The sequence below is a fragment of the Eretmochelys imbricata genome, chromosome 11 (assembly GCF_965152235.1).
Source record: "Eretmochelys imbricata isolate rEreImb1 chromosome 11, rEreImb1.hap1, whole genome shotgun sequence".
NCBI classification, from domain to species: domain Eukaryota; kingdom Metazoa; phylum Chordata; order Testudines; family Cheloniidae; genus Eretmochelys; species Eretmochelys imbricata.
This window is the reverse complement of record NC_135582.1, coordinates 4,171,670-4,198,454: the sequence shown is the minus strand read 5'-3', so window position 1 is coordinate 4,198,454 and position 26,785 is coordinate 4,171,670. Positions and strand designations below refer to the sequence as shown.

At 52.6% G+C, this 26,785-nt stretch overlaps 1 protein-coding gene across 1 annotated transcript; it reads right to left on the bottom strand.

Annotated features, from left to right (window-relative positions):
- IGFBP5 (insulin like growth factor binding protein 5) lies at positions 1-26,785 on the bottom strand. Its single transcript, XM_077830187.1, has 4 exons — positions 26,455-26,785; positions 1,603-1,829; positions 1,179-1,298; positions 1-132 (listed from the first exon to the last, which is right to left on the bottom strand). Exons 1-4 carry the CDS (start codon positions 26,783-26,785, stop codon positions 1-3), a joined length of 810 nt encoding a protein of 269 aa, XP_077686313.1.

Genomic DNA, 26,785 nt, shown 5'->3' with positions numbered 1-26,785 from the left:
TCACTCGGTGACGCCGCTGTCGAAGCTGTGACATTGCAGGTCGCCGGCCACGTAATTGGTCCCCGGCAGCTTCAGTCCGTACTTGTCCACGCACCAGCACAGCCCGCGTTTCCGCCCCCGGGACGGCTTGCACTGGGGAAGCGAGGAGAGACGCAAAGGGAGCTCAGCGGCGGGCGCGTCACGGGGAAGTAACGGTGCCTGGAGCAGAGCCCAGGTCGCAGTGCCGCGTGGCTCCGAGCCGGGGACGAGACGCGGCCGCCAGGTCTAATGGGGCGCAACCTGGCACCAGCCCTCGACCTCGCCAAAGGCTAGCCCCAGGGCTCAGGTGCTGTGCAGGACTCAGGAGAGAACCGGGCTCAGTTCCTGGCTCCGTGCGACCTTGGACAAGTCAGCTCAACCTTCTGGGCCTCAGTTCCCACTCTGTGAAATGGGGTCAGTAATCCTCCCTTTCTCCCACCCTGTGCCCGGCTTCTCCAGGTGGACCGTGAGCTCCGTCTCTTGCTCCCGGTGTGCAGCATGCCTAGCACAGTGGACCCCAGGCCCCCGATTCCCAAGGCCAGGGCCTCCGGGTGCTTCTGCTCATAAATGATTCAGGGAAGATGCAGCTTCCTGCTAGCTGCTGCATGGGGTGCCTCATGCCACTTGACTTGGTCAACCCCCCAGGAGGGTGGGTAATAAGACCGCCCGCCACTAAGACGACCAGAGGAACCCTGCAGGGCATGTCTAGGGCAGAGCACTGTGGGAGAGAACCGGCGAACCGACGGCATGGTTTGCGCACACGACTGGTGAGCCCTGGAACCCACGCCCTGACTCGTGCCACTCCTGGTCGCAGTTTTACATCTCAGCTGAAAGAGGGCAGCCCCAGTGGCTTGACAGCAGTGTTGCCTAGCGGCTACCGGGGCTCTAGGTCAGTTTCTGTTCCTGGCTCTGTCGGTGAGCGTGGGCAGGTCGCGTCACTGCTCTACCCTCGTTTTACAGATGGGGAAACCGGGGCGCGATGCTTGGTGAAGCGCTTTGAGAGTTAAGGACAGGAAGTGCTGTGTAAGAGCTAGGGGTCATCATTAACGTCCCCTTGCACCATATTGGTTCAACACAGAGCTACGGGGGAGAGCGGCCCTGACAGAATCAGACCCTTGCCGTGGGGAGGGGCCATGCTGGTTTCCCGTGGGGGAGCTCACCTGTTTCCTCTTGTAGAATCCCTTCCGGTCGCAGTTGGGAAGGTGAACGGCTCGGGGAGTCATTCGTTCGCTGGTTTTGATCTCCTGCAGCGAAGCCTCCATCTGCCTGCGGCAAGGGCCCTGCCAGAGGAGCGAGAGGATCAGTGAGAGGCGCCGCGAGGAGGTGGTGCCCAGCAAGCCCTGGCCCCATCACCAACCGAGAGCCGGGAATCCCGCACACCCCACAAGTCAGTGACCCGCTGGGCTCCTGGAAGGGATGGATTTCCCCAGCGCGGGGCCAGGAGAGAGCAGGGCAAAGCCTCATCTCCTGCGTGGCAATATGGCCCCCCCGGGCAACCATGCCCATCTCTCTCAGCACCTGCTGCTGGGGGCACTAGGGGGCAGGCGGGAGAAAAGGGGCAGGCGAGGGGAACCCAGCACTCACCAGCTCGAACTCCTGCCTCAGCTCGGGGACGGCGACCCGGGGATGCGCCGTGTTCTCCGCCCCGCCGACGAACTTGGACAAGGTCAGCTTCTTCCTGCGATCCTTCTTCAGGGCCTCGGCCTTGAGCTCGGAGAGGCGTCCATGCTTGGGCCGGTACACCTTGGGCGAGTAGGTCTCCTCCGCCATCTCCGAGGTGGTCGGCTCCTCGTGCTCGCGGGATTCCCGCTCTGGAGGAGGAAGGGACAAAGCAGAGTGACTTCTCCGTGAGCAACCCGTGTAACCTGCGGGGCCAGCCCTATGTACGCCTCTTTCTGACTGCCTGGCACCTCTCCAGCAGGCATGGAGGAAGGGAGGGAGGGCTGAATAACCTAATGAGAGCCATGCCAAGTATCGCAGTGCCTTGGGCACCATCTCCCCATAAAGGAGAGACCTTTCCTTCCAGTGCCATTCCCCACGAGGGCACCCCTCTGCGACTCTCACAAGACTAAGTCGCACTGGGCCAAGGAGTGGCCCCCACAGACACAGACCACTGTGTATCGTTACATGGAGCCAAGAGAGGCGCAGGTATGTTACTGAATGCGCACACTTGGTCACACGCACGCCCAGATCGACGCTGGGACGCGCACGAGACCGGGTGTCTGTAGGGCAACGCCATGCCACGAACGGTTTCTGCACAGCGCCTCAATCGGCTCAGGCTGGGTGGAAAAACCGTCATCTCTTTGGGGTGTGGGGCTCAGAGGGCCAATCCCACTGCGGAGGAGATGGTGGTGGGGTGGCCTTCTTCTCTCCTGCTGGTTTTCATTTGCCCCCAGGGCAAAATCACCTCAGGGTTTGGCAGGCTTAGCTTGAGAGAGACCATGTCCCTGCAGGTCATGTCTGGGGGCAGCTGGCAGGGATATACAGGGCTCAGGAGGGGAATAGCAGGAGATGCTTTGCATCAGGATTTGGGAGCTTTGGCAGAGCTGCAAGGTTCCTTTTCGGTAGCTGAACGCAGGGTCCACATTAAAACCTCATGTGTCGCATTGCTGTGTCTCATTGCAAGAATGGGTGTCCCAGTCCACCAGGAGGGGAATGCATGTTTGTGGTGGCTAAGTCATCCCTGTACAGTATGTATCTAGTCTCTGCAGTGCTGGGGGGATCCTTCTGGATGAGTTATTATTGGTATGATCAGCCTCAAGCTCTGTGTGTGTCTGTGCCTAAGTCATCTGCTGTTTCATCCATTGTAGTTACCCCCATATATGCTGGGAGACCTTTTGAACACTTTGCTCCCAGCCAATATGATTTTAACAGCTGGGATGTCAGCAGGGCTCCCGAGTGCTTATATATAGGAGTGAGCCGGTGACAGCCTATACTTAGCTGACTTGTGACCTTTAATACAGCCACTGGCGTGAAAGAGGGTTATTTTCGGTTCTAGATGTGAATATAGCTCTCCCCTCCAGAGACAGTGGAGCCCTGGGCCATATTCCTACCAGGCCTCGTCTATTGTAGGGGCCCCTCTGGCAGAAGCAACAGAAAGAGATGGCAAATGCACAACACTGGGGAGGAGGAGAACAGGGGGAAGAGTGGAACGGAATCAGGAATACAAATACATCCACCTACTTATCCCCCCCCACGCCATCATGAGAGCACCTGACTCGAATTTGGTCACAATGAACCCAACATGTGCAAAGGATGATCCTCGGGCAAGGAATAAGCCTGCAGATGATCTTGGGGGAGATGGGACACCAGCCCCACAGAAGACGATTCTGTGACAAGCAGAGACATCCATCAATGTAAAGAAAATTATTTTCTGACCTAGCCCAGGTGTAGGCTAGGAAAAGGCCAACAAGGGATTTTCACCAGGACCTAATGCAGCCATCTCTGGGGTGGAACATTGTGTTTAACAGCACACGGAAACACTGCAACAGCATGTAGGATAGGAGGGGAAGTTTTACAGGAGGCAGAATTTAATGGAAGTTGTTATATTATCTTTTAGAGTGTCATTCACAGGCCCCCAGGAATGTGTCAAGCCAGACAGCTAAATAACAGTCCTGCAATCGCTGCCCCTGGGTACTTGCACTTACAGAAAGAAAGCATTTCACCTGTGGATCAGCAGGTGGCAGCACATGCCTTTAGTTCCCACTTAACACCAGGCAAAACACTGCGAAATCATCACAGGGGGTTTCATAAGGGCGGGAGGGTCTCAGAATTGGTGTGCTGGAGGGTGGAAGCTCAGGCCCTGTGGTCCCTACAGCTGTCAGTCCAGCCCCCCTCACCCAACCCCAATTCACAATTTCAATCAACGCCAAGTCGAACTTTTCCTCTCCCAGCCCTGAGAAAACCCAAATACGCTACTTGCCAAAGTCAAGTGTCCCAGCCTAGCAGCTACTCACGTGTATTATCCAAAGCCATGCAGTGAACCTGATCACTGCTAAACAAATCCTACTACAGCCTCTCAGGATCTTACTCAAACCCACTGGGTTCAACAGAGCCTGATGTACCTCACATCCTCACAACCTTTAAAGTATTTATTCTCACAACACCCAGGAGGCAGGACAGTGCTGTTACGCCCATTGTACAGATGGGGGAACTGAGGCACAGAAATCTACCCATGCTCAGACAGGAAGTCTCTGGCAGAACAGGGGATTGATGCAAAGTCTTCCAAGTCCCAGATTTGCACCCTAACCACTGAACCATCCTCCCTTTCTCTCATCTCATGAGGCCCCAGGCTTATCTGTGCACTCGGGTTTTCTCAGGTGCTGACGATGTGTGTTTTAGGGCTTTCTTTGTTTGCTGGAGGAAACAAATGTATTCATTAAATAAAACAGGAAAAGATCAGGCCTGGAAGAATGAACCAGTTGGGAATCAGGAGCCGGTCAGTCGCATGGTGTGTGTCTTGTCAGTTACAATGAGCAGCCAGCAGCCACCAGTCACTAGTGCAGGCCTTGGTGTTTGGAAGTGGCGCGGTTTTACCCTGAAATCTTCTCATTCACCAGATCGTTGAAATGAATCCCCTATTCTGCCAAGCTGTATTAACCAAACCTACACCCTGGGCATAAATGAGTGATGCCCCTTTTATATAAAGTGAACCCCTCGCCAGGCCAACTGAAAAGCCGGGCAGAAAAGCAGCATGTACCCCAGCATAACTCTCCCGTCTTCAACCTCACGCCACCCCCACTGACTGCATTAGGCGCTGGATCGGGCCCATAGACCACAGAACATCAGCCTTGGAAGGCAGGTAAGAAGCGAGGCGGTACAATGCCAGATCCACTTGGTGCAGCATCCTATCTCCGGCAGTGCCCAAGCCCTGATACTCCAGAGGACAGAAGGAAACCCCCACAATGCCCCTGGCTGAAGAGCATTATTGCCGTCACTGTTCTTGCTCTTCCAGCATCGTCAGCTTTAAAAACTTGGTTTGGACACTGGGCCCAGGCACTGGTGCTCAGCTCCTGCTGGAATAATGAGAGAGTGCCAAGATCCCATGCCCACTGAATCCTCAGCTCTAACAGTAAGGGGACAAGCTCTACGGGCGGAAGAGCCAGCTGAGCACTAACATCTCTCTCCTGGTCTAGCGGCTGGTTTTAGAATGAATAGTTTAGATTGAATTTTTCCTTTAAAAACATATAACCCTAATAAATAACCCTACAATAACAAACCAGGATGTGCAGCCCACTGCTCTTGTGTAACCCTACAATAACAAACAAGGGTATGCAGCCTGGCATTCCTGTGCGACCCTGCAATAGCAAACGAGAGCATGCAGCCTGGCATTCCTGTGCAACCCTACAATAACAAACCAGGATGTGCAGCCCAGCACTCAGGCCAGCCTCCCCTATTGTCTGTACAGTGTCGGCTACAGAGATTATCATGAACTGGAAGCCTGGGTCCTGGATCTTCTCAAACTCTGCTGTGTGTATTTTGTTTTTTGGGGGTCTGCTGGGCACTCAAGAAAATGGCCTGGTCCAGCTTGAATGCAGCAGTTCCTCTTTTCTGAAGGGGCCACCAGCGGCACAGGTATGGCCAGGGAGAAGGCATATAATAAGGATGCAAACAGAGCTCTTTGTTCCCGCTTGCTGTCATTTGTAATTTTGCAAACCTGGAATTTATCTGCGAGCCAGAATCATGAGTAGCGAGTGGATGGCCCAGTTCCGATCCCTTTCGGGAGGTAGGAGAGACAGAAAATGTGTGAGCAGACGCCCTGTAAAGTGAATGGATTTGAGGGGTGCGTGGCTAGGGGGCTGGTATTTCCCAAACTGATTTACACCTGTCTAGCTCCCGCTACCCCTAGAGTTGTTATTCCGTATTCGCCAGAGCATTATCTTGCTCCGATCAACACCCTGGCGCGTCCTCTGATCGCCACTGCACCCGAAGCTGGGTCTGAAGCGGTCACAGTGACAACAGCCTACTCCTCCATCGGCCTCGCCTTCCTATCCCCGCATCCTCCCACCATGTGAAATGAGGGATCAGGGGAAAACCGGACATGGTTTAGTTTGTGCAAAACCACAGCCCAGCTGACGAAGCTTTTACAAAAGACACCAGGTCTCACTTTAGCTGAGTCCTTGTCTGCCAGAGGGAGAGGGAGGGGGCTGGATGGGGAGAGCTGGTTGTGTTTTCAATCCACTGATCCACCTCTCAGGGCCTACGGCAGGGGGCTCCCCAGCTCCAGAAATCCAACCATGGTTCCCTTGCTCCTGCTTTCCTAGAGTTACTCATGAGGCTGGCGTCCCAGTTGGGAAGGGAGGGCCAAGCGGTGCCCAGGGTTGGGGGAGGGTGGCAAGGATAGCTGCCAGACCCCCCTCTCCTCTCCTCCCCAAACAGCAGCTCAGTGGGATCCTGCCAGGGATCATGTATTCCTTGGCTGGAACATTAGGGAGCAACTTGTATCCGGCGGCGTGCACACTCCCGGCCCAGGCCGCGTCACCGATACAGCCTCTCGCTGTCACCCAATCCCCCTCCTCGCTCCGGCAGAGAGAACCTGAGCCGGGCTTTGCAATCGGGTAAGACGCCCACGTCAGCGACACATTAACGCCTGCCGAAAGCCTCCGCCCCCCAAACCTGCTCCGTTAACCCCCAGACAGGCCAGGTCGGGGCTGCTGGGGCTGAACAAGACCCAGGGGGTTTGCAGAATACAGATGGGGGCGGGGGGGAACCTCCCGGGTCAGCATCTGCAGCTGGGCATGCAGGGCCCTAGTGGCTCAGGAAGGAGACTGAAGTTTGCCTCCTACTCCATCAGGATCCGCCCCACTCGCAGTGCAGCAGCCCGGGCGAACCTCTAAGCAGTTACAGTCGGATTGCCTTTCGCAGAAGTAGGAACCGCTAACCCTTTCCACCGTTTTACCCTTCGAGAAAGCCGTCGGGACCCAGGGGAGGAAGTCGCTGCTGGGGGCAAGGACTGGCCTCTTCGCTCCTCGTTGGGGCTCCTTGAGAGGTTGCCAGTGCAGGGTGGCAGCTTAATTAAACACAAACATTGTGGACTACTGCGGAGAGAGCCAACTCTTCTGAAATGTGGGCGGAGCTTGGGATGGTGGGTGGAGTTTGAGCAGGGCATCACCTACTATGCCCCATCTCCACTGGGCCCCTAATGCGCTCAGTGGGCCCCAGTCTTAGTTACTCCTTGGGGCAGGAAAGGTGGGGGGCAAAAGTTGCTTTAAGCAACCTTTGTGCAGCTTGAATTCTGGGGCTGTGTGGTGACTGACACAAGTTAGAACAGCCTCAGGGCTGCTCTAAACTGTGCTCTGCTTCCCTTAATCTCCCATGGGCCCTGGTAAGCAGAGAATAACCATGCGCCAGCCGTGCGCCAGCCTGCCCCCTATGCAGCGGGCTGAGAGCAGGACCAGTTTAACAACAGTAATAATCCCTAGCTCTCCTATAGTGCTTTGCATCAGTAGGTCTCAAAGCACTTTACAAAGGAGGTCAGCATCATTGTCCCCATTTTCCAGATGGGGAAACTGAGGCATGGGACGGGAAGTGACTTGCCCAAAATCACCGAGTAGGGCCGGAGGCAGTGCTGGGAATAGAACATGGTGTTGGGTGGGATCTCTTCATAAGAGAGTTTCTCGGGGGGGCCTTTTCCACACACCCCCCCACACGACCAATGTAAAGGAGCCTTGGAGTAGCTAAGAATCAAACCCAGTTTCTGGGGAGAAACAAATCATGCAAGTGAAAGTTACAGCAACCCTAACAAGATCTGCTGCCCTCTATAGCACCTACCACTACACATGCATCTTCCTAAGCACAGGGCAAAGCTCTCTTTTCATTGCTTCTGGGCAACTACAGCGATGCTGATTTTTGGGATGTGCATCAGGCCCCTACTGGAGTGTACTAGCTTCTGATAGTCTCCCTGCACTGGCCATCGTGAGTTTATTCCTGATCACGAGGCAGTTCTTTAACTTCTCTGACGGTCTCTTGCTTTCTGCTGGCTGGAGGCCAGGAAATAGGGGCTATAACATGCGACTGCATTGTTGTCGAGCCATAGAAACTCACTGTTTATGGTGTTTTGGAAAACTCAACAAGCCCTTTGCACCTAAAAAGTTGGATAAGACACAGTTCAGCTTGCGTAAACAGTAACACGTGCAATCCTCTCGTAAGTACTAACTAATAAGAATAAGGAATCCTTTGAGCTTCTCAGGTGAAAGGTGCTGGAGGAGGACAGACTGGTTTACTTGATTCAGCCTCCCAACCAGCTGGTCAGGCAGGGAAAAAGGTAAGGATCACCTTACCCAGCACTGAAAGGCAGCCACCTCTGGCGTGGAACATGGCAGCTGTTTACCAGCACACAGCAATCAGACATTACATTTTAGGGCTGGCAATGAAGTAGACTCATGTATCAAGCTGAAACCGATGTAGGAATTTTAAGGCAGGAACACGCAGTTTATTGTAACTGCATTGGTCCAGGACTGACTCAAAGGGATGAGCGCCACCTACTGGTTTCCAGCACCATTCCCTGCCGCCCCTTCAAAGCGTCTAAGCGTTCCCAGCTCGTGGGACGGGACCCTTGCTCGAGACAGCAAGGCTACAGTACCTGCCAGCTGGGACTGATTCCCCAGAACTGCCGGAGGCAGTGCTCACAAAACCACAATGTTTTCCAGGCTCTGTCGTGTTTTGCGACCCTTCTCATGGGGGACAAAATAGAGGCACTGGCTATGCCGGGCCCACAGTTCATGTCACTCTGGAATCATGGAATAAAGAGGCAGGGGAGCTGGGATTTTTCTACGCACAATAGGGGACCGGGACGGAGGCCCCTCAAGCACATGGGGTCTGATCCTGAGTGCTATGACCCACCCCCCGCGCCAGTGAATTCAGTGGGGCTGGAGGGTGGGCAGCACCCAGCTGGACTGGGCTAGCGACCAAAGCGGAGGCTTTGATTCTGCAGTGCCTCCAGACCCAGGACCGTTTCCCCCAGATCTGCCTGGGGCCAGCTCCTTCTTGCACTCCACCTGCTGGGCCCACCAGGGTGGCCCGTGCAATCGGGGCGTGTGTCTGGGCTGTTTGGTGCTGACCCGGCGAGGCGCTGAGCGCACCCGGGACTCAGTCGGAGTGAAGGGAGCTCAGCAGCGTGCAGGATCGTCCCCTTACTCTGCAAGCACCTGGGGGCAGGGATCCCGTCCTGTGCCCAGCACCCAGGATCGACGTACGCCTTACGGCGGCATGTAAACGATTTCCTGTCATTATACACGGGCCAAACCTGGCCTTGAACCCAAACCCCTTCAGATTCCAGCCCTCCTGGGCTCCTCTGTACTAGTAACTCCCAAGCGCAGGGCAGCTGCACAGTCTCCCCTCAGGCAGCCCCACGGTGGCCTCCCGCTCCCCCCTGCTGGCCTGTGTTTGAGGTGCGCACTCTTCCACGGAGCACAGCCCAGACAGGAGGATAGACTAACTGCCGAGACCGGGTTTGCTTCGATCCTGCCCTGACTTCAGCCCTACTGTCTCCCCGACTAACAATGACTATTGGCTGTGTCTCATCCAGTGTATTGGGACCTCTGCTGACCCTTCCCTGGGGGAGGAGGGGCTCCCACCCTCCTCTGTATTTACTACTTTTGTGGGTCCTGCTTGGCCAGGTACATGGCTTAGCTGCAGTGGATGGTGGTAAACAGCCCATTCACCCCCACCCAGAGCAATGCAGCTGTGACTTTAATAGCTACCTGTCACAGCTGACAAACTTTCTGTCGCTTCCAACCCAGGCTGGATTTGAACCCGTGCTCATGATTGGGGGGGGGGGGGGAGAGGAAGGCTCTGCAGCCCATCACCACATCCCTGAGCCATTTGGTCTAACCCAGCTGCAGGAACTGACCCTGTGTTTGAGGTACAGGGGCACGAGGCCCTATCTCAGTATAACACTGACAGACTCCGGTCGGCGGCAGGCGGGATCAAACCTGGGACCTCTGGAGCTAAAAGCATGGACCTCTACTACATGAGCTAAAAGCCACATGGCCCTTAGCAGAGGCTGTAGCAGACTCATTAATCTCTAAGTGGTCTCGGTGCCCCCAGAGGGGGCAGAACACCACACCCAGGAGGCGTGCGGGTTACATATTGATCCAACCGCCTGGCAGGGTTTTTCCCTTTTGCTGTGAAAGCGAAGGGCGTGAGGGACTGCACAGAGCCTGCTGGAATCTGGTTCGAGAGAGGGAACTTTTACACCCAGATCATAACGCCTCAACAATAACGGGCTGCTTAGGAAAACCCTGGCAGGAGGGACAGGCCCTCTAATGCCAGCAGTTGTGTGAACAAATGACCCCGTTCATCAGGAAGCTGCAGGAGAGAGGCAGGCAGGTGGCAGACAGGGAGGCTGGTCAGCATGAGGCCTCGTGCCTTAGGGTTCCCGCTCAGATCCAACGCCCCGATGAGGTCAGCTGGTGATCTCAGTTCCCCAGCACCCCCCTACAGATCTCCAGCCAGGCACACTGAGCTCAGCTTCAGCATCCTTTGGCACAAGCAGGCGGGGAAGCGGCCAGGGCCTGAGCTCAAGCCAGCTTTCAGGGACCTCGTCCTTCTAAGCAAGAGTGATGGCTCCAGTCGGACATGATCAGCTGCCACGCGCTTTGGGCTTGGTAAAAGTTAGTGGCAGAGTTCTGGGCTGTAGGGGGCACTTGGGGGGACTGCCAAGGGTCGGGGCAGGATCCGCCGCACTGCGTGTAGAACACATGGGTGATGTTCGTTTGCAGATGAGACTAAATTGGGAGGAGTCGCACGCAGCGATGCAGACGGAATCCCCCCCAAAAGGGGTGTGGGGGGGGAACGGATTAGAAACGGGCAGATTCAGCTGGAACTACTGACGCAAAGCAACCTAGGGAATACAGTCTGAAACATAAGTCCCTGCTGGGAGGGAGCAAGCTGAGAAACAGTGATGCTGAATGTGGCCCAGGGTGCGAGCGGTGCACACATCCGATGAAAGTTTGCAACGGGACATGTGGCTGCAGAAAAGGCTAATTCAATTTTAGGCTGCGCATCCTGGAGCAGGAAGACGACGGTCCCTTCCCCCGGCGATGTTTTGCTTTGTTTGGCACATCCCCTTAAGAGAAGGATATCGCTCAGCAGGGCGATGCTCAGAGAAGAGCAGCAAAAGTGGTCAGGGGACTGGAAGGACTGAACTATTGGACTGATTTAGTTGGGAATTGGTCCTGCTTTGAGCAGGGGGTTGGACTAGGTGACCTCTCGAGGTCCCTTCCAACCCTGATATTCTATGACTCATTGAACTATGGGCCAACGTTTTGCCTACTTTAGCCAAGTGGTGAATCAACAGTACACACCGTAGCAGCCTACAAATATCCGCAGCGTAAACAGCTGAAGGATGATTTCAGGTGGCTCTCGGGGGTCTAAGTAGGTGTGATGAAGAGGTAATATTTAGGCTAGATATCACAGATACTTCTCGGACAGTGTGATGTGTGACCTCGTCTCCCAAGTCATCATTTCGGACTATTAGAACTAGACTAGAGTCACGCACTGGAGCAGGTACTGTAGGGAATGACCCTGCGATGGTTTGGAGAAAGGCTGGAGGATCTACTAGCTCTTCTCCATCTCTCAGTCCGATGAGCCCACAAGCTGAGAATTGGGCACCAACATTCTAGCACACTGCACCCAGCTGGGGAAAACCAGGCTGAGCCATCTGTCAAGTCTAGCTGGATGAAGCGGTGACTCAAAAGGCTTCCCCTTCCCGAGGAGCTATTTGGGCCAGTGGCGCACTGGGGCCTTCTCACCGGATCCGCGTCTCCTCTGCACCAACACGCAGGAGAAGACTCTGCTGAGTCAGCTGCTGCTTGCCTGTAGGGAGTGACTATTTGGGACAAGGAACAGGAAGGTGTTTTACACCACCTGGGCAGTTCTAAAACAAGTGGCACTGATTTGAAATGCAGGCCTGGGAGTGCGTTAACCCAATGACCTTGTTGCACCTGGGCTGAGCTGGAGAAGAAAAAAAGCTTAGTTTAGTGCCTGGGAAAAGCGCACCCAGGGGAATGACTTCATTTAGACCTGCATTTTTCAGCCTGCACAACAAGTGCAGGCCTGATCGGTGTGGGCACAGGGTCAGATCGCTAGCTTAGCATGATCTGTCTGTGATGCTGATGTGTTTCCGTCACCGGGAGAGGTAAAACAGTCCCTGCAATATACTTTTGCTATAGGAGGCGTAGGGATGCAGTGGTAGAGAGTGCTGTAATTCCCTTTATTTAATCACACAACTACTTAAACTGCCTGTAATAACTTAGAAGTCCCACAAATGCTTATGCAGGTGAAAAATCCGTGCACTTACTCAAACAGTCCCACTGACTTCATGAGTAAGTGTTTGCAGTATTGGCCACCGAATGCTCCTAAAGCTGTCACAGGTGCTAGTCCTCAGTGAGGCCAACAAAATAAAAACCCATGTGGCGTCCCTAGTGCAAGCCATTTTTGAGCTAGGGTGAGCCACAAATATCAAACAAATAAAACAATTAGGAAACTTTCCAAGGAATGAAAACTCCGAGGGCAAGAATTCCCTCTGCTGTAATGTGATGAAGGTCCATTGACTTCAGTCACACTGTGCAGATTTACACTGGCTGAGGATCTGGCCTCTAATGCAAATAATCCTCTCTCTGAATTGCCTTGGTTCATTCGCATGGGTTTCTAAAAGCAATTTGACTCAGGCACCAGACCACACAAGGGAACGGCAGGTGGGTTGGATTGGATTTGGTGAGGCTACAGTGGGCTGTGGGGGAGGAGCTGTTTCAAAATCAGGCTTACAATGGGAAGCTGCAGTAGCTTCAGTCTTGATGATGGAGAGATTAGCATTTCTCCAGATGGTGGGGATTTCTCCATGACCTCTGGAACTACAGAAGATGCAGAGGGATGAACAAAGGGAGAGTAGAGAGGCAGCTCAATTCAATATTGTCAGGACCCGTATTTTTGTTGCCATGATCAGAGGTTACAATGGTTAAAACTCTCTGCACCCCCTTCCACCAGACACAGACCACAGGTGGAGAAAGTAACAAGTCCTTCCCTTACCCATCCTCCAAGGAATTCCAAGCAGCAAAGAGGGAGATGGGGAAAGAGAGAGAAACACCCTTCTAGAAAATGATTTGTAAACAGCCCCATGAATTGCTTGGTGGTAACGGGGCGCCAGAAGGCCTGAATCAGAGGTGCCAACATCTCGTCATGGCCGTGTTTACTGGTAACAAAAAAGTTGCAAAACTTTATGTGACAAATGGGAACATGAGACTCTTTTCCCTGAGATGTCCTGGCACTCCAGGCCCTGAGCTGCCAGAGGTCTGGCCCCAGGAGATAACCCCAAAGCGGAAATGAGCTCCCCTAAGAAATCTCAGCTGCATTGCTATGAAGGAGGTACGGCAGGTTGGAACAGGACCCTAACGAATATCACACAGCAAGGGTCAGAAATCATTCCTCAGGCCCTGGTGCCAGATGACTCAATAGGAGAGGCACAGGGAGGAGCTGTCAATTTGGGACAGTTAGTAACTTTGCTCTCTCTGGCTAGCAGGAGCCTTCCCTAAAGCTCAGCTGGAACCCGGCTCAGTTTGCTGCAGCCTGCAAGAAACGTGCATGTATGTTCTGCCGAAATGACAGCACTGTTAGAACATAAATCAGAGTTAACTAAACAAAACCTAGCCAGGCCTGACGGAGCATAACAAGGACAGGCCTGGAAGCTAAGGGGAAAATACAATGGTATTTTCTGGTAAAGGTCTGGTAAATACAATAGTATTCAGGAGTGAGGAGATTCCAGGGGTGAGATTAGAGTAATTTTGGCTATTGTTGTAGAATAGGGAAGTGTTTTTGCTTCAGGGCAATGTTCAGATAAAGGGGAGATCTTTCTTATTTTCCAAGTGGTTAGAGCAGGGGACTCTAGAGGAGAGGATCTGCCCCATTACAGATGCTAAGCTCCCTTTTAAAGACAGCAGCATGAGAGGTAGCCACAAAAGTCTAGAACAGTGGTTCTCAAATGGTTTTAATGGGGTCACCAGGGCTGGCGTTAGACTTGCCGGGGGCCGGGGCCGAAGCCCCAGCCCTGGGCAGCAGGACTCAGGCTTTGGCTTCAGTTCTGGGCAATGGGGCTCAGATTGCAGGCCCCCCCCCGCCTGGGGCTGAAGCCCTGGGGCTTTGACTTTGGGTCCCCCGACCGGGGGTGGCAGGGCTCGGACGGGTTCAGGCTTTGGTCCCCCGCTCCTGAGGGCACGTAGAAATTTTTGTTGTTGGAAGGGGGTCGCGGAGCAATGAAGTTTGAGAACCCCTGGTCTAGAAAAAGCTCTGGGGATTGGTAACAGGATAGGGAGCCTTTCACCACCAGGACACTGGTTTGACTTCAAGGCAGGCAAGTAGTGAGTGAAAGCTGTTATAATCTGACAGCTGTTTAGTGGCCTAGTAGAAATGAGCAGGGGAGGTGGAGGAGGGGGTGGGTGGGGAATCACCAGCCTGTTCCTGGTGGACAGGTCTCTACATCACAAAATCCACCATTTCTAATACATTGGGGCCCTTGTAGCCAGCCTAAGCAGAGAAGCCAAGCACTCAATGGGCCATGGAGACTGAACTTTTGTGTCATCCCTAAAGGGGTGAGGTGGGGACTGCGTGGAGGAGTCTTCATAGAATCATAGAATATCAGGGTTGGAAGGGACCTCAGGAGGTCATCTAGTCCAACCCCCGGCTCAAAGCAGGACCAATCCCCAATTTTTGCCCCAGTTCCCTAAATGGCCCCCTCAAGGATTGAACTCACAACCCTGGGTTTAGCAGGCCAAAGCTCAAACCGCTGAGCTATCCCTCCCCTCTTGTGCTGGTTTGGGGACAAATACAGGGAGGATTTCAGTCTTTCGCACTGTCAATCTGTCACCTTTCGCCAGCACTATCAAGAAAAAGGGAAAACAGAAGAGAGAGCAAAATCGTTATCAACCCACAGAAGAAACACGCAGTTGCATGCGCTGGAAGAGACAAAGTAAAACCCAACAGGAAACTTAACCTAGTGACTTGTGCCTTCAGCATCTAAATCACACATCTAAACCACTCAACTCTAGGACAGGGAGGGACAGCTCAGTGGTTTGAGCATTAGTCTGCTAAACCCAGGGTTGTGAGCTCAATCCTTGAGGGGGCCATTTAGGGATCTGGGGCAAAAATTGGGGATTGGCCTTGCTTTGAGCAAGGGGTTGGACTAGATGACCTCCTGAGGTCCCTTCCCACCCTGATCTTCTATGACTCCAGCCTGATTCTTAAGGATGTCCCTGGAGTCGGGTGGAAAAGATCTGTTGGATCATCTAATCCTGTCTCTGCACTAGTGTGAGATTGTTTCCTACAACACAGTGTGCGGCTCAGCATTAAACGTTGCAAGCAATCGGTTTTCTGCCACTTCCTTTGAGAAACGATTCTACTCTCTAATAGATCTCATCAGCAGGAAATCGATCAGCCAATTTAATCCTTTCACTACTCACTATGCTCCTGGCTGCCAAACTAGGCAATTCCTCTCCCAGCTTGATGCTTCCCCCCTTCCTGCATGGCAGACTGAAACCCCTGCTTCCCAAGCTGGATTTGAACCTGCACCCCCAATCCTTCCTAGCACTTTCCCTCTCTGTGCTACAACCCCCCAAAACGTAAGAGACATGGATTCAATCCCTTCCTCTGACAAAGACTCCCTGTGTGACCTTGGCATGTCACTTACCCTCTCCATCGTTCCGTTCCCCCGTGACAACAGCACGGGCCTCCCTTCCAGGGGTGTTGTGAGGATGAATACAGAGATAGAGTCTAAAGCCAGATGGGACCACTGTGACCATCTAGTCTGACCTCCTGCATAGCACAGGCCATAGGACTTCCCCAAAATACCTCCTGTTTGAACTAGAGCAGGTCTTCTAGAAAAACAGCCAACCTTGATTAAAAACTGCCAGGGATGGAGACTTCCCTGGGAGATCAAAGATTGCGAGTGGCTCCCATGCTGTGGCAAAATGCATTCCCCTTACTATGCCGGGCACTGGCCAATCCATAAAGTACTGCTGTGGGCTCCTGGCTAGTGAACCCACACAGAAAGGGCCATAATTTGCCCTTAAGCACACGCAGTCATCTGTTACACCAGGTAGGAAAATGTCTCAGTAGGCTACCGCTGTGTAACAAGACACATTGTTTGGCCAATTAGAACAAAGGAGAAGCAATACTAGCTGAGATTTTTGGTCCATCAGGTCAGCTGCCTGCCTCCAGTAGTGACTCATGTCTGATACTTTGCAGCAATGCAACCCCTGTCCCCCCTAAACCCCAGCACCCCAACAATCCATAATGCACTTAGCTGTCTGTACCAGGCTGTATAGTAAGAAACAGAACTCTTTTTTGAAGTCCAGAGGAGAGCATCTTATACCCTGAAGCCTGAGAACGGAAATATATTATTACCAGGCCCTAATTGGTCATAAAATTATCCAACAGAATGATTGGAAAGGACATTTTTTTTCTATACTGCTCCTCCAGAAAAATCTGCATAAATTCTTGGAATTAGCAAAGTGTTTTATGTTCAAACTGTGTCTCTTTGTATGACCTTAGAGGCCACGAACCAGTTTGTATGATTGCATCTGTGCTACACAATTGTGTACAAAGAGCTTATCCACGTGCACTGTCTCTAAAGGAGATCGAAAATCATATGACAATAACAGATTTTACCAGCAACACCTAAATTTGTTAAAACCATTTTTAGAAAATTTAAAACAAAATTTTTTTCACTAAGATTCATTTTTTAAGCCCCACAAAATGCAAAAAGTAAACAAGAAAACCAACTAGTCAGTTTCACTTTTGCTTCTAGACATTTTCAGTTTCACTGTCTGGTTCTCATGTCCTAAGGCAAGGCAAAAGGCCCTGGTGTTTGGGTTATTAAGAGTGAGCAGAAGGATTGTTTAAAAAAAACAAAACAGATTCCACTTGAATTAAACAAACAAATGATAAAAAACAAAAGGAAACATTTGTGCTGGTTTTATAAAATTAATTTTTTGGACCAAATTTGACCAAAAAGTGCCCTGTAAGCTCAATCTAGGATACTAGCTCAGCAATTACTGCATTAAATACCTATCAGACTGGCTTTCTCCACCTTAAATAACACCCAGACTGGTCATCCCCATCAGCAAAGCTAAAGCAATCACACAGTGCACAGTTCTCTTGGGATAGAAGTTTCACCCCTCACCGGGTGTTGTAAGCCTTAATTAATGTTTGAACCGCCAGTTGAAATCCTTGGAAGAACAAAAGTGTTAGGGAAAAGCTAAGTATCATTATTAGAGTATTGTTTGCAAATAGGGTTGATCCTTTAAGCCCTCTGCATGTGGAATTCCCACTGACTTCCCCAGGAGTCACCTAGAGGGGGCACCAAAGGAAGGGAATTAAGTTTTGAACGTTATCTACTGGCATCCAGCCATTAAAGGGCTCTATTTTCCAAGAGGGCCCCTACCTTTAAAAATGTTATGGCTGTGCCTGTTTGCATATAGATTCATAGATTCCAAGCATAGGTGCTGGAACTAGGGGAGCTCCCGCCCCCCCTGGCTTGAAGCAGTTTCCATTATATACAGGATTTACAGTTTGGTTCAATGGCTCTCCGCACCTGCGCTATACAAATTGTTCCAGGGCCCCTGATTCCAAGACCAGAACTGACCTGCTGCATAACACAGCCCAGAGAACTTTCTCAGACTAATTCCTAGGGCAGATCTTTCAGGAACACACCCAGGGTCAATTTAATAAATTGCCGACCTCTGTGTCTGTGTGCACAGAGCAGGGATTTGCACGAACAAACAGGTAGGCCTGCAAATTCTACCTATGCAAATTTTGGAGGCCAAGCAGTGAACTTAACCCGTCACGGGCAGCATCTGTCACCTGACGGCCAGATTCTTGCAATACGTGCAGCTGAGGTTCAAAGTTCGCTATTTGCTTCACCTTGAGTCTGTAGAGCTGTCTCAGCAGGAAGCTGGTGACTGCGTAACCGGCGGAACTAGTCTGTAGCAGGCACTGATGAAAACATAAAGCGACAACGAACTCAGAGACATTTTCTGAAAGATCAGTCTCTCTACAGGTGAATTTGACCATGCAGAACTCTAGAGGGCCCTGGATTTCAGCGAGCATATTATCCTGCACCTGCAGGAACAAATTACAAGCGGCTGAACTGAAATAAACACCAGCGCCCCCTTAGATCACTAGCATTGAAGAGCCACCTAAAAAGTAACATTGGCTGAGATTTGCCCTGGCCACTGATGCCTGCTGAAGGTCTACGGCCCCGGATGGTTCCAAGCCTCGGTGCACTTCACCTCCATGTCGCTGCAGGGAAGGAAGGCCATGATGAGAGAGACTGAAAATCCTTTCCATCTCCTAGCCAATGTTCAATGAGCTTGGTGGTCTCAAAGGACCGGTATTGACATCAGCTGCCCCCCCTTGCTGGCACTCGAGCTCAGAGGCCTGGGATTAGACCCTCCCCGTCTCCTAGCTAGACGTGGTCTCCGTAGCTGAGGGGGCAGCAGATGCCTGCTTTGTTGCTGCCCGCACAGGACCTGACCCGAGGCTAAAGAGACAATTTCAGTCTCTCGGTGACATCTTTTACCGGCATTACGTTCCCTCGCAGATTATTACTGCGTATCCAGCCGCAGATTATTCTGGCTGGCAAATGTATAATTGGTTCCTCCGGGCCACCTTCACTTCTTCCTCCTCAGCATCTCTAAACTCTCTGTTCTCACGGCTAAAAGCCCCATCCCGGCCCTCAGCATTTCCTGCCCCGACGCTGACATCCTCCTCCTCAGCACCCCCATCGCTGCCCTCTGGCCCGTATACAAATGCATCTGCTCCAGTCGTGCAATCCCTCGGCTGGCTTCCCCATGCCGAGTTCAAGCTCCGTGGCTTCACTTCCTAGCCCAACAGCCTTCCCTTCCCTTCCTTCCCCGCACTTGTCTTTTGCTGCAGCACCCGGCCCCCTCAGCTCCCCGACTGAGGTCAAGATTCCCTCACCACAGCTGTCTCCATGTTTTCTGCCTGCCACCCCTTCTGGGCGGAACAACTTCCCCGGAGAGACACCTGCACTCATTTCCACGAATCCCTCTCCTCGGCCTACCCCCTTCCTGTCAGACCTCCAACCTCGCAGTGGCTAGCGAGAGAGGCCAACAGGGGATCAGTGCTATTTATTTAGCTAAGGAAAAAATCTGACATGATTTCAGCTCCATCCAGTTGTGCACACAGCTTGAGGACATCACCACAAGGTCTTTGCTGCTGTTGCCGCCTTTAGCCCCTCTCCCCCTGCCCTTCTGTTGCTCGTTGCCCTCCGTTGTGTCTTGCCTTGAACTAGACTGGAAGCACTTTGGGCTGGGAGTGCTTCTTCCTATGCATTTGCACAGCACCTGGCGCTTAGCACAACAGGGCCCCAATTCAACAGGGGCTTCTGGGGGCTGTACATGTATTAAATGTTAATAGTAATGCACACAGTGCTTCTCTATTTACCTCTTATTGCATATATGAGTAAGTGTATATTATAGTATATTATATAGTCCCATATATATCTGAGTAGCTATACATACGTGGGGGCATGTCAACACACATTTTACGTATGTAATAATCTAATAAGACATAGGTAGACACATACGTATGTGAGCATTCTGGGTGAATTCTGGCTTCCTTTACACCTCTGTAGCTGCCTGTTGACTTCAACAGGGCTGTAAGGTGTTTGGTAAGCGAGGGCCGAATCTGGCATTTTTATCGGCTGTGCTGTGCAGGTGGGTACCCTCAGGCAACGAGGCACTGCAGCTCACCAGTTGTCCTGCTCAGCAAAAGCAGAAATGACCGTCAGGCTCTCGTGACTCCTTTCTTCCTCTTTACTCCCTAACAGAACAGGGAGCCTCGGAAATCCTACTTAAGAACATAGGAACTGCCGCCCCAGAATGGGCCTCTTCACCTGCTCTTCTGCCCCTGACAGAGACCCTCGAGGAAAATGGGAAGCCCCACAAATACACCCCGTCGCTGCCGTCAGGCAAAACGTTCGTAAGGAGAAACCAGAATGCTGAGTATTGTGAGACAGATGCCTGGCTTCCATGGAGCAGATTAGGCCATCTTGGGGCTTCTTTTCTCTTTATCAGTGCAGACGGGGGATGTATATCTATAGCCAAACTAAATCTACAATATACTTAGGAAAGGTTCAGAAGGGAGCCTATCCTAAGTCAGCAAAGAACCTACAACAGTGTCTATTCCCCCTTCTTCCGGTCCCCATGTATGTTTTCTTGTGCCTTGATCCTACAAACACTTAAAGCATATAACTGACTTTATTCACATGATTGATATGACAGTAAGACTACGCATGTGGTTAAAGTCTGCGTGTGCTTAAGTCTTTGCATGACCAGGGCCCTTGACTTTCCTCTAGATTCCCTCAAACTTGCTTAGGCTCACTTATATAGGGTCAGATTCTGCTCTCAGTTACAGTCGCATAAATCTGGAGTAACTCCATTGCCGTCAGTGGAGTTATACCAGATTAACGGTGGTGCAAGACAGATCAGAATTTGGCCCTACATAATACACACACAGCCACGCATCTTTTCACTGGTGGGATTAGGCAGACATTTATTTTGGATCAACTACTCAATAAACTTGTTCCTGCTCTAAAAACAAGGCTGTGGCAGAATCTGCCCGTCAAGAGGCCCCCAGCCCTTCCTGTTTGATCCATACCACAAAAACCAACTTTCTTGCTTGCACCTGATGGATTTCACCATTTTTTTAAACTTTAGCTCAAAAAGAAAAATGGAGTTTTTCCTGTTTCTGCTCCGAGAGCCTGTTGCTACTAGCTTTAGCTTTCAGATCTCAAGGGTTTTAATGGTCTCAGCTTCACACAAAGAACTCACCACTCAGCACAGATCACTATGCCGGTTTTCCCCTGGACAGCACATGTTCATAACTGTAGTGTGTACATAGTTCCCTGCTCCCATGACCCTTGCCCTAACCCTGACCCTTAGATCTAACCCCAGTTCACCCCAGCTCTCCAGTCTATAGAGGCACACCTGCCCATCTTATATCCCAGTCACTCATTTACAGCTGTTGTGTGTCTGTTAAACCCAGCCGCATGGTAAAGCGCACTTAAACTGAGAGCATGGAAGAGGGAGAGGAAAATCTGCCAAGGGAATGATAAAGAATTAAACCTGGTACTAGCTGCAGGGAATTTAGGTACACCCACTGCTTCTCCTGTCTTGTTTAAGCTGACACAGCAATAAGCATTTTCTTAAAGCTAGCTCTGGATTTCTCCCTCGCAGCTACAGTTATCATTGGCTCAGAGTTTCATAAGGAAACTTGCCAGAGATTATTTTTTCTTTCTTGAAAGAAAGAAGGAATGAGAGAGAGAAATTTTTGGCCACATTTGTTTTTCCATGAACTTTTTCAAGTCAGTAGACTTGTATTTGGCCAGTAAACTCCACTCTGGTTCTTGTCTCCGACCTCTCTGTCTCTGAGGTCAACAGGCGGTGGTGTGATGTGGCAAACTGTGAAAGAAAAACGGAAAGAGCAGGCACATTTTAAAAACCGAGCTACACAAACGATGCTGCTTGTGTTTTTACAGTCCTGTAAATTTCACTGGGGTAAGTTACAGCTTTGAAGGTAAGGACACGATCCCGCTGATAACAGAGTATTTTTACCGGGTACTCATCACACGGCTATCTAAGCACTAGTAATATTAATAACGAACACCATAATATTCCTTTGCAATTCTGTGGCGGCTTTCATTCAAGACACTTAAGAGTTCTCTATAAACATTAATGAATGTAGCCTGTACATAGGTAGATTAATTTCTCAATGTCATTATTCCCAATTTACAGTTGGAGAAACTGAGGCACAGAGAGAGCCAGTGAACCTACCCCCCTAGTAAAACAGCAGGTCTATAGCAGACCTGGCATTAGAACTCCAGGTCCCTTGCCTTCCAGTCCTATGCTACAATCTGCATCGCATTAGCTGTCTATCCACCATAACAACGAGGAGGAAAAAAATATTTCTGAGAAGTGGATTTAAACAGACCTGCTGCAAGAGCATGAATAAATAAATACGCAGCTGAATCCATCCCTCTCGACTGTCACTTAGTTATACACGGTTGATTCTTTCGCAGCAGTTCTCAGCTCAGGGCCAAGTTTGGACATCCAGAGACTGTAACCCAGGCCAGCTTCCCTGACATATTGTCCCTGGATTTCTGGCCAAGCTGGCAGAGGCCAGCAAGTTCAAGTCAAACTTCATTTTCTTTCCTCCCCAGTTGCTTAGTAACATGCCTATGAAAATATACTTCGCTGTTCTCACCCTCTACCACTCAAAAGCCACGAGGAGTTTTTTGTTTTGTTTTGTTTCTCCTTGTCCTCAGAAATTCCTGATTTTTACAACCTCGCAAGTCTAAAGCTAACTCTGCTGCTCCCTTCCAATACAATCCAGACATTTCTTGGCTCAAGAAGGTTGTTTTATTCTAAATTTCAGTTCAGACGTTCAGAATTGTTCACTTAATCTGAGAAACCAACAGAGCTCCCGATGGGCCCACCTGCAAGATTTGAGTGGAAGGCCAGTAGGGGACCAGTAAAACAACTCCTCAACCCAACCTCTCTCACCCCATTCATCCGCTGGATTTCTAACTGAGCCAGAAAGTGCCTTACAGGACAAAAAACCAAGCCGATTAAAGGAAGCCTGGCCAAGTGCTTCTTCATATCTATGCACCTGCTATAGGACTGGATTCCTTGGAAAGGGTAGAGAGAGAAAGAGAATAATCAGCCTCGCTGAGAAATAAGTGGAAAGCCGAAGTGTGGCTGGTGCCATCTGTCTGCAAGGGGCACTGTTGTTACACTGAACTGCAGGTAGGGAGCCGAGCTCAGCGCGTTGTCTGTTGCATTTTAGCCACATTACTTGTTGCCCTGACCACACCACCTGCCTCTTGCGCTGGGCGTACACACACACAGAGTAAATAATGCTATGGGTGACATGCGTGGCGCACGGGGACGTTTCACGTGGTTTCAGTGTTACCGGATTATTACTCAGTTTATTGGGTTCCAAGACAGGAAATCAGCTCTTCTTTTACCATCTTCCACTTTAACAGACCCAATCCACATTTCTGCACGATCCAGAAAGTGGCCTGTGCCTTTAAACTGCTCCAAAGAGAGCCTGACTGTTTTGTTTTTTTTGCCAATACATATATTTGGCTTTGCTATGAAGGAAGACATAAAAAGCAGCACACGCTTGCAGCAGCAGAAGGGGGGAAAAATAATAAAAGTGGCAAGATTTATTGGGCGTTAGAAGGGATAAGGAGCAAATCGCCGATGCACGGATGCAAGAGCGGCTTGGCAAAAAAAAAAAAAAAAAGGATTTTTTTTTCTTTTGCATACGCAGTTTGGGGTTTTTATAAGGGTCTCCTCCCACCCTCCCCTTCCCTTTGGTGGTTGAAGGTGAACAAACGGGACAAATAGAACAACAGGATCCTACTGGATCTTAGACAGGGATAATGGAAATAAGGGAAAACCCTATGAACTGTAAGGGACAATGCTTTATGTAAAGGGACATTTTAGGGAAATAGTGTTCCCCTTAGCATATCATGTATTTTTTCTATCAGGTGTACATTGCGACTGCCCTCACGTATACAGTGTAATTATCATAAGCTCCAGTGTCACCTTTAAAACGGTTCTCATGATCAGTTTTGATACATTTCAATACATCTTAAAACAAGGGATGGGTTGTCACCCTAAGGGAGAAATCAATGAACTAAGGGCCAGGTGGTCACTCTAAAGAGGATCCCAAAGTTGGAGATAATGAAAGGAAATGTAGCTCCCTTTTTGCCTTTGCAAACTGCAGTGTACAAAGGCGAAACCACCTTGGCTTTCTTTTAATTTTTTTTTTTGCATTCATTTTGCATCTGGGTTTTCCTTTCCCCGATGCACCTGCTCCCGCTCCTTGCCCAGCAAAGACCTCCAGTAGCCAAGCTGGAAAAGCTGGTCTTGAAGTGGCGGGGGCGGAGGGGTATGTGTTGCAGGGGCGTTGGGGGCTGAACTGAAGGGTTGGATGGGTGGGGATTTGGCATGGAAGGCTCTGGCTTGTATTGCTTCACTTCCAAAGCGCAAGTTAGCAACCAAGCCAAGGGAGAGGGGTTGGGGAGGTAGGTAGATACGAAAAGGGGAGAAGGGCGCAGGAGCGGAGGGCTCGGGGAGGATGGACGGAGGGGCCAGGGAACCAGCAGCTTTCAGGGGATGGGTTGAGGTGGAAGGTCAGGGGAGAGGGGCCGACGGCAGGATTCCCTGGGGGAGAAGCCAAGCTGGGTAGGGGGTACAATAGGAGGGGAAGAGGGTGCAGCAAGATGAGCAGGAGGAGAGGAACAGAGAGGGGATAAGGGAGGATCCCTCGTGGGGGGGAGGAAGGGGAGATGTTGCAGGGGGCTGGGGAGGCGACGCCCTACAGCAGGGGAGCACGGAGAGGGGTGTGTGTGAGCGCGGCTGGAGCGTGGGGTGGGAGAGTAGGGGGAAAGGTGCAATGCCATGGGGGAGTGGGGGACACAGCAGAGGCTGCAGCAGGAGGGGTGTGAGCCCGGCTGGAGCTGGGGGGGAGGCCAGGGGGAAAGTGTCATGCTATGGGGGGCGGGACACAGCAGAGGCTGCAGAAGGGGAGCACAGGAGGGGGTGTGAGCGCAGCTGGAGCAGAGGAGAGTCAAGGCTGGGGGGGGGGAAGGTGCAATGCCATAAGGGGGTGGGGGGATACAGCAAGGGCTGCAGGAGGAAGGGGTGTGAGTGCGGCGGGAGCAGTGGGAAAGATGCAATGCCCTAAAGGGGGACGGGACACAGCAGGGGAGCACAGGAGGGGGTGTGAGCCCGGCTGGGGCAGGGGGAAAGATGCAATGCCCTAAGGGGGGGGGGAGTGAGCCTGGCTGGAGCAGAGGGGGGAAGCAAAGGGGGAAAGGTGCAATGCCATGGGGGGGGGAACGACACGGCAGAGGCTACAGCAGGAGGGGTGTGAGCCCGGCTGGAGCTGGGGGGAGGCCAGGGGGAAAGGTGTAATGCCATGGGGGGAGAGACACGGCAGAGGCTGCAGCAGGGGAGCACAGGAGGGGGTGTGAGTGCGGCTGGAGCAGGGGGAGTCAAGGGGGGGGAAGATGCAATGCCATAAGGGGGTGGGGGGATACAGCAAGGGCTGCAGGAGGAGGGAGTGTGAGTGCGGCGGGAGCAGTGGGAAAGGTGCAATGCCCTAAGGGGTGGGGGGGTGAGCCCGGCTGGAGCCGGGGGTGGGGAGGAAGCAATGAGGGAAAGGTGCAATGCCATAGGGGGTGGGGGTGAGCCAGGGCGGGAAGCAAAGGGGGAAAGGTGCAATGCCATGGGGCGGGGGTGAGCCGGGGGGCAAGCAAAGGGGGAAAGGTGCAATGCCATGGGCGGCGGGGGTGAGCCGGGGGGGGGAAGGTGCAATGCCATGGGGGGTGGGAGTGAGCCGGGGGGCAAGCAAAGGGGGAAAGGTGCAATGCCATGGGGCGGGGGTGAGCCGGGGGACAAGCAAAGGGGGAAAGGTGCAATGCCATGGGGGGTGGGGGTGAGCCGGGGGACAAGCAAAGGGGGAAAGGTGCAATGCCATGGGGGGTGGGGGTGAGCCGGGGGACAAGCAAAGGGGGAAAGGTGCAATGCCATGGGGGGCGGAGGTGAGCCGGGGGGGAAGGTGCAATGCCATAGGGGGTGGGGGTGAGCCGGGGGGGGAAGCAAAGGGGGAAAGGTGCAATGCCATGGGGCGGGGGTGAGCCGGGGGGGGGAAGGTGCAATGCCATGGGGAGGGGTTAACCGTGGGGGAAAGGTGCAATGCCATGGGGAGGGGTGAGCCGGGGGGGAAGCAAAGGGGGAAAGGTGCAATGCCATGGGGCGGGGGTGAGCCGGGGGGGAAGGTGCAATGCCATGGGGGGGGTGAGCCGGGGGGGAAGCAAAGGGGGAAAGGTGCAATGCCATGGGGAGGGGTTAACCGTGGGGGAAAGGTGCAATGCCATGGGGGGGGTGAGCCGGGGGGGAAGCAAAGGGGGAAAGGTGCAATGCCATGGGGAGGGGTTAACCGTGGGGGAAAGGTGCAATGCCATGGGGGGGGTGAGCCGGGGGGGAAGCAAAGGGGGAAAGGTGCAATGCCATGGGGGGGGTGAGCCGGGGGGGAAGCAAAGGGGGAAAGGTGCAATGCCATGGGGAGGGGTTAACCGTGGGGGAAAGGTGCAATGCCATGGGGGGGGTGAGCCGGGGGGGAAGCAAAGGGGGAAAGGTGCAATGCCATGGGGCGGGGGTGAGCCGGGGGGGGGAAGGTGCAATGCCATGGGGGGGTGAGCCGGGGGGCAAGCAAAGGAGGAAAGGTGCAATGCCATGGGGGGCGGGCGTAAGCCGGGGGGGGGGGGAAGGTGCAATGCCCTACGGTGCAATGCCCCCCCCGCAGGGGCTGCAGCAGGACTGGGGGGGGTCCGTCGCAGCCACTCACCCAGCTTGGCTTGCTCCCGGTAGCTCTTCTCGTTGCGGCAGAGGCCCCGGCCGTGGAGCAGGGCGTGCAGCGGCTTCTCCTCGCCCTGGCGGGGCAGGCAGCGCAGCCCCTGGGCGCAGCGCTCGGTGTACACCCCGCAGGGCTGCCCCTCGGCCAGGGCGCAGGTCAGGCAGCACCCGCAGCCCGGCTCCTTCACCAGCTCGCAGCCCGCCGGGCTGGGCGGGCACATGGACAGGGCTTTCTCGTCGCACGGCTCGCAGTGCACGAAGGAGCCCAGGCCCTGGGAGCAGCCGAGGCACGTGCCCAGCAGCAGGCAGAGGGTCAGGAGCAT